This window comes from Orycteropus afer, unplaced genomic scaffold (assembly GCF_000298275.1).
Source record: "Orycteropus afer afer isolate SDZICR_OR568_19922 unplaced genomic scaffold, OryAfe1.0 scaffold00061, whole genome shotgun sequence".
Taxonomy (NCBI): Eukaryota; Metazoa; Chordata; class Mammalia; order Tubulidentata; family Orycteropodidae; genus Orycteropus; species Orycteropus afer.
In genome coordinates, this window is record NW_006921648.1 from 242168 (window position 1) to 249874 (window position 7707).

A 7707-nucleotide genomic window follows, 5' to 3' on the forward strand; every position below is an offset into this window, starting at 1 on the left:
TGTCCTGGTCTCTGACGGTCCTCTCTGCCTTGCAGGCTCTGTCCTGGTCTCTGACTCTGTCCTGGTCTCTGACGGCCCTCTCTCCCCTGCAGGCTTCGTCCTGGTCATCGGGCTGGTGACCTTCTACAGGGTTGGCTCCTACACCAGCCTGTCCTGGTCCTGCTACCTGAGCATCGGCGCCTGCCTCCTGGCCACGCTGGCCGCAGCTGCCCTCATCTGGAACGTTCTGCACCGGAGAGAGGACTGCATGGCGCCCCGCGTCATTGTCATCCGTCGTTCCCTCGCGGCCCGGCTCCGCCGCGGGCTGGACAATGACTATGTGGAGTCGCCCTGCTGAGACGCGGGCTGGCTCCCAGGCAGCCTGGGGGCTGTGGGGTGGCCGCCCTGCCGGGCAGAGGTGCAGGAAGGATCAGGGCATGTGTGCCCACGTGGGTATGCTACACGTGTGTGTTAACTATGCTGTATGTGGTATGTACAGGATATTCTATATAGGAACACATATGAGGACGTGTCTACGGACGTGTGTGCCCCACGGTGCTGCCACCATCCCTCTCCATCTGCTTGCGTCCCGTGGGCAGGGCCGGGAAATGAACATGAGTACGGAGGGCCCCCGGCTGGGCGTTACTTGGGTGGGTGCCTGGCCGGGGGGATGCTGCAGGATGTCAGCGATGGGCCTGTGGAGTCAGGACTTCCGACCCGAGACCAGCTGTTCCTGGGGGTTTGTCTAAGTTAAATAAACGCAGGCCTCTCAGCATCTTTCACAACATGTGTCTTGTCCGTCTGTCCCTCCACCACACAGGGAAGGACACTGGGGTCTGTTCTGTCGTTTCTGCGGACAGCTCGGGAGTTGAACAGCTCTCAGGGAGGCCAGGTGGCTCACACCCTTGTTCCCACCCCCAGAGACCTGCACTCAAGCCCCTACCCCACAGGCTCTCTAAGGCCTGGGGACAGGTCGGCAGCTGGCAGAGGGAGAGTAGGTCAAACCCCTCGGCTTGAAATGAACTGTGAGCGATGGCTGCTTTTTCCCAGAAGGGTCCCCAGTTGCCTCGTTTCCAGCCTCATTTCACATGGCACAGAATGCCTTCACGCTATGGCACTGATTTGAAGCAACCCCATCTCCTGACCCTGCAGACCACTCGCCGTGGGGACCACTCGCTCACGGCACGCACATGTGTGAGACTCGTGGTGCGCACATGTGTCAGCACAGAACTACGATCTGTAGGGTCTGGTTTGCAGACCTCCATCGCCAGGCCTGTGTTCCGTGGCCCTTGTGGGTGAACGCAAGCCTCCAGCCTTCCGGCTGGCAGCCGAGCATGTGCGCTGCTCTTCCCAGGCCCCCTCAGCTGGCTGCTGCCAGTCCCTATGGGGCTGATCCCCAGGATTTTCAAGGTTGTGACCTTGGCGGAGCAGACTGCCAGGCCCGACTTCTGCAGCACCTCCAAGTGGGTGTCAACTGGTAACCTTTCAGTCAGCAGCCGAGTTTGTTAACTGCACCACCCAGGGACGCTAAACCTCCACGAGGCGGCCTAACCATAGGCCCCAGGCCATGAGAAGCTCCCCAGATCCACACTGCAGGCTCAACACTGGCCTCCAGAGCCCGGCGCCTGCAGTCCTGGGCCCGGCAGGTGCCACCCCTGAGCCGCCCCCGTCAGCTTGGCCTTGAAACCCAGACTGCTTCAGCCATTTCCCATTAGAGCAGCGGCAAATGGGGGCTGGCATTTCCCTCAGAGCATGTACGGCGACACAGCAGTGTGAGGCAGACCCTGTACGCGGGGTGGAGACACCGGGGGAGGCCCAGCACGTAGCCAGGGCTGAGCACAGCGGACACCCCCAGCCCCGCATTCCTAGAACGGTCTCCTCCCGTCACAGGCTGTAAAGCCCTGTTTCTAAACAAACCGGCCGAGTGAGGTGCATCCCGTGTCAGCTCCCATCACAGAGGTGGCTGTTCAACGTCCAGGTGGAAAGTCGGCCACGGGCCCTTGGTCAGTGGTCACGTTATGTCGGCTGCAATGTGTGTGGGGACAGACTGCTGCCATGAAGCCCCTGCCCAACCCCAAACCGGTGGGTCCTCTGCCGGGCTGGCTGGAGAAATGTTCTAGAAAGACAGCGGGCCAGGGGTTTGTGTCATAGAGACTGTCCCCACAAGACTGGGGCAGGGCATGGGCCAGGCCACTCGACTCCTCCCCTGCCCCCTTTGGTCTCGCTCTTCAGCGCCTTTTCTGCCCCGGAAGTGAAGGTGTGGCTGGGGTGGGGGTGGGGAACCGCTCTGTCCTTTCATCCTCCTTTCTCTGCAGCTGGGACAGGGCTGGTGCTCAGCCCTGTGTCCCCACTCTGTTGTCATGAGCGTCTGTTTATCAAGACCATGTCTGCTCCCAGCAGAGACGGCTCCCAGGGAGATGGACATCACTCCCGCTCAGTGACCACAGAACCTCCCTCAGAAGTGGCCATAGCGCCAGAACAGATCACAGCGGTCAACGACGGGACAGCCAGGAGGACCTGTGTGGCTACCCGCCACAGTCACTCGCTTACCCGCAGGATGGGCCAGACAGCACGGAGCAAAAAGACCATGGAACACACCCTGACAGTCACAGAGGGGCCAGGAGAGACGCCTGGAGGTCAGACCCCAAGGCCGTCTGCATGACGCCCTGTCTGCTGGCCGCATCTTACCTCTTGATGAACTTGATGGATCTGAAGGCCTCGTCCATGTCCCCGACGGCAATGAAGAAGCTGAAGTTGAGCATGGCGTCCCTCGTGGGCCGGTCGCAGTCCTCGAGCCCCACGAAATCTCGGAGGGGCCTCCTGCCCACCATCTGGGGGGTCTGGTGATGGGCAGTGTCCGCATGGTCCTCCTTGTCCACTTCCCCAGGCTGAACGACAAGGAGCACCCTTCATCTGTCGGCTGCATGACCGAGTGCACCCCCTGCACCCGGTCTCCTGCCCCGACCCGAGCTGATGACAGAACCAGTGTCCCCCAGCAGGCAGCTGTGGACAGCCAGCCCCAGCAAAGGAGCAGGAATCTAGGGTCACAGGTGCTCCTAGGGTTTGGGGTGGGAGTACAGACAGGAGAAGCAGAGGTGTCTTGTGTGAACTGATCATTGCCCCCCGGCAATGTGACATCAGTATTGCACGGCGACTGTCAACATCCCAGCTCACAGGCCTATTGTGAGGACTGAGTGAAAAATCACATGGAACTCTGTGAAGTTCAGGGAACAATCAGCATTTCTAATCAGCAGGAGGCTCTTGGGGTGCACTTAACACACTCCTCTGCTAACCCGGCCTGAGGGTCGAGGCCACCCAGAGGCACGTCAGAATGAAGGCCTGGTGATGAAAACCCAGCCACTGAGGACCCTGTGAGACAGCTCCGTGCTGGAGCACACGGGGCGCTGGGAGCTGGCCACCACCAGCCCCAGGGAAGGAGCAGTCAGCACGTGCCCCACTCCTCAGGGACGAGGCTGTCAGCCCGGATGACCCCGCCAGCCCGGACCAACCGTCCATCCCGACCGCCCGCCAGCCCCAATCACCCTGCCGGCCCCAGGGCGGGAACAGTCAGCATGTGGCCCCCCTCCTCAGGGACGAGGCCATCAGCCCGGATGACCCCGCCAGCCCGGACCAACCATCCATCCCGACCACCCCACCAGCCCCATTGTGGAGCTAATTCCTGGCCCTAATTAACAGGCCCCCCTGGGAGCATGGGATGGAGTTCCCATGAAGGCAAGTGCACCGTGGATGAGTGCTGAGCTGCACCTGCCCTGTGCCCGCCTGTGGGTCCCTAGAGTCCTCACCAAGCTTTGGGGGCGGGGCAGACAGGATCCAAACGGAACCTCCCACACATTGCTGAGTTCTCAAATCGGAGACATGGACATGCAGACCGAACACAGTGAGGATTAGACTCAGAAGTGCCGGTAGGAGGGGCACACACGCGTGAAATGAGGGACGTGTGCAGAGAGCCGGGGCCCTGGCTCTGGCCCAGACTAGTTCATTAACTGCAAGTAGCGTCGTGCCTAAGGCACCTGACCACTAATTAGGAGGCTGGCGGTTCAAACCCACCAGCCGCTCCTCAGAAGGAAGGTTGGGCGATCTACTTCTGCAGTGACACCGCCTTGGAAACCCAAGGAGGGGGTCGCTCTGAGTCAGGTCCCACTTGACAGCAAATAACAACAACCACAAAGCCAACCCACCAGCCCAGCCAGTAACTGACTCTCAGGGCTCACAAGGTGGTGTCGGAAAAGAATGTGAACCAACTCGCCAGGAAGGTGTGGCTCGTGACACCTGCGGGCCAGGCAGAGCCTAGAACGGACAGCCACCTCGTCACACCACGGTCACACATCAAGGCGTAGCCACCGGCCACTCTCCTCACCCCAGATGTGTGGTGGCTTCCCAGCCCTGCACCGACCCCGTCTGGTTAGTGAGGGTGTGCTGAGCAGGGCAGGCCTATACCTCCTCCCATCTGAGCTACACAGACCAGCACAGACGCAGGCACACGAGGAAGCCCGCCTGGGAGGACAGTGACAAGCCAAGGGGCGCCCAGGATCACCACAGATGCAGCAAATAGGGGGAGCCTCAGAGGGAGTGGAGTGGGGCCCTGATTTAGCCTCAGTGTCTGCAGGCCTGTGGGGAAAGGAACCCCCGAACTGCCCAGGCCTCCTTGTGGCATGAGTTACAGCAGCACAAGAGGACTGAGACACCACCCCCCGGCCTTTATGCAAATCCATTTAAAGTAAGTGACGGCCCGGGAGGGCTTGGTGACACCTCCTCTGGCCTTGCCTCTCACTGGGCTGAGCCTGCCGAGTCCGCTGGCACCGGACTACGTGGCCAAGCAGATCCCAGCCAGGACGACCGGCCTCAGCACCAATGGCTTCTCGGAGGCTAACTGCCCCTCCTCAGGTTAGTGCCCCTGCCCACATCTTTGGGTACAAAGTCATATACTCTAAGGAGCCCTGGTGGCACAGTAGTGAAGCGCTCAGCTGCTAACCAAAAGGTCAGTGGTTCAAACCCACCAGCTGCTCCAAGGGAGAAATATGAGGCAGTCACCTTCCATAAAGACAACAGCCTCAGAGACCCTCTGGGGAGTTCCACTCTGTCCTCTAGGGGCGCTGTGGGTCAGAATGGACTCCACGGCTGTGCGTGTGGGTCAGACACACTTGCAGAAACTAGAAAAGTACAGAGAAAAATGAGAAAAGCTCATTTTTATGGTTGATTTTAAGTCACCCCATGAAAAAAATAAAAAAAGGTCACACCTGCACAACCTGGTCCTCCCTGTGACATGAACGTGAGGAAAGAAACGGGGAAACAGCGTATCTGCTCCTGGGAGGAGAGAGATCCACGCGCCCGTTCCGTGGTAGAACAGGTGCCCGGCCTGGCTCCTGAGGCTGACCCTGAGCCCGGGGAGCAGCCAGGGCTCCCGTCGGAAGATGCCGAAGTGACCCCAGCGGCTTCCGCAGGTAAAGGAAGACAACTGCCCGGGAAAGCGGAGGCCGCATGCGCGGTTGGAGCGTCTCCATCTGCTTTCAGAACGCTCTGGAACAAGCGTCCCCCGTACATACACCATGCACCCTCCCGTTGGCAAGCCTTAAGAGTCAGAGAGATCTCAGCCTGTATGACCCTGAGACCAGGAGAACCAGATGGCGCCCAGCCACCACCGTCAACCACTCAGAAGGGATCAGTGCAGGAGACCCTGGATTGAGTGGGAGAAGAGAGTGGAGCAAAACTCAAAATCAAAAAAGAAAAAAAAGACCAGGTTTGCTGGTCTGATGGAGCCTGGTGAGAGCCTCAAGACTGTGGCCCCTAGCTGCCCTTAAGTCTGGAACTGAACCCACTCCTGTGGCTTCCAGCCAAACAACAGTCAGTCATATGGGGTGAACATTTCCATCAGGTAGATACACTCCTTAGAATGATCAACTGATCAGTCATGGGAAAACAGAAGGGCAGTGTTTGCACGGGGAGCCTGTCAGGGGTTAGGAATGCACAGGAAAAAAGGACACAGGGCAGAGGTAACCATGGGGAGGAAGTGGCAAGAGAGCTGCCATATTGTGGGAAATTGCAGTCAATGTCATGAAACAAAATGAATATGAACTGCTGTATGGAAAATGAACTTGCTCTGTAAACTTTCACCCAAATCAGAATTTAAAAAAAAAAGAATCAGATCTGATTTCAGGCCCAGAGGACCTTGGAAATGAGGAGACGCAATCCCAGGGAAAGGGAGGCGTTCCAGGCGGCTCAGAGTGTGTGCGTGCACTGAAAACCAGCCTGTGTTATCACAGGTGTAAAGGCCGCTCGTGTGTGGAGCGTGTGCACACACATCAGGGCAGCAGCCAGCCCAGGAACGTGTCTGTAGTCATGACAGTGCACATTGTCTTTGTTCTCAGCTCCTTTCTAAACGTCCTACAGTGAACACGGAAAGATGAGACTCTGAAAGGTAGCTGGAAGGAAAACAGAAGGGAAAGTGGACAGGCCCAGTGCCCTTGGCAGGATGCCAGACAGAGCAGCTGCAGATCCCCAGCCGCCCGTCAGAAGTGAGAACCCCTGCGCTTCAGGACGCTTCCCCTGGGAGCCTGCGGCATCTGCTGGCACGTCACTGGGGAGAGCAGGGCAGGTGGCACACTGCACATGGGCCGTGCTGCCTTCAGGAACTTAGTCCCGTCTGGGTGGCCCAGGCTGGTGGGAGCCTGCTGCCCGGGGCCCTGCCCGCGCCTGGCCTCGCACCTTTCTTGCGAAGTAGTAGTGGGGCACCTCGATGCCCAGGAGCGTCTGGAAGGCGGCCGGCCGGGGGAAGCTGTCCTGCAGCAGGAGGCCGTGCTCGTCGGAGACGAAGAATGACAGCACCGTGCAATCCGCCTGTGGAGACAGGGTGGGCGCTGCTCCCACTGGGGCACAGGACTGTGTATCTCCCTCCCAGCATCCTGTCCGGACTTTACCCACACTCAGAGAGGACAGAGCGACAGAGGGCTGGTCCCAGCCCCAAGCTGTCATCCAGCTCCACAGAGCTGCCATCTTTGACCTCTGCTCAGCCTTACACCAACCACAGCAGGGGCTGCTGCCGTCACACCAACCACAGCAGGGGCTGCTGCCGTCACACCAACCACAGCAGGGGCTGCTGCCGTCACACCAACCACAGCAGGGGCTGCTGCCGTCACCATCGGAGACAGAGTCTTCTGGAGGGTGCGGTGCTGTGTGGCCTGGGTGGGACGGCACCAGCACCCCTTGCTCGACCTCAGCCCCCTTGTGGGGAGCAGACCCCGTGGCTAAACCAGAGGCTCTCAGGTCACATCTATCCCTCACCGTCACAGGACGACGGCCGCCCATCCCTCACTGTCACAGGACGACGCCTGTCCATCCCTCACTGTCACAGGACAACGGCCGCCCTCACTGTCACAGGACAACGGCCGCCCGTCCCTCACCATCACGGGACGACAGCAGCCCGTCCCTCACCATCATAGGACGACGCCTGTCCGTCCCTCACCGTCACAGGACGACGGCCGCCCGTCCCTCACCGTCACGGGACGATGGCCGTCCCTCACTGTCACAGGACGACGGCTGCCCGTCCCTCACTGTCACGGGACGATGGCCGCCCGTCCCACTGTCACAGGACGACGGCTGCCCTCACTGTCACAGGACGACGGCTGCCCGTCCCTCACTGTCACAGGACGACGCCTGTCCGTCCCTCACCGTCACGGGACGACGGCCGTCCGTCCCTCACTGTCACGGGAC

The 7707-nt window shown here is 60.0% G+C and overlaps 2 protein-coding genes across 2 annotated transcripts in view; one reads left to right on the forward strand and one right to left on the reverse strand.

Annotated features, from left to right (window-relative positions):
- Positions 1 to 337, forward strand: part of TMEM204 (transmembrane protein 204) — a 7960-nt gene extending 7623 nt beyond the window's left edge. The window contains exon 3 of the mRNA XM_007939511.1: positions 93 to 337. Within this exon, the coding sequence (XP_007937702.1) occupies positions 93 to 337 (245 nt within the window). The remainder of the gene's footprint in view (positions 1 to 92) is intronic.
- IFT140 (intraflagellar transport 140) overlaps positions 1 to 7707 on the reverse strand; it is a 68353-nt gene that overhangs the window by 27835 nt on the left and 32811 nt on the right. Inside the window, 2 exon segments of the mRNA XM_007939646.1 lie at positions 2668 to 2867; positions 6703 to 6834. Coding sequence (XP_007937837.1) covers positions 2668 to 2867; positions 6703 to 6834 — 332 coding nt within the window.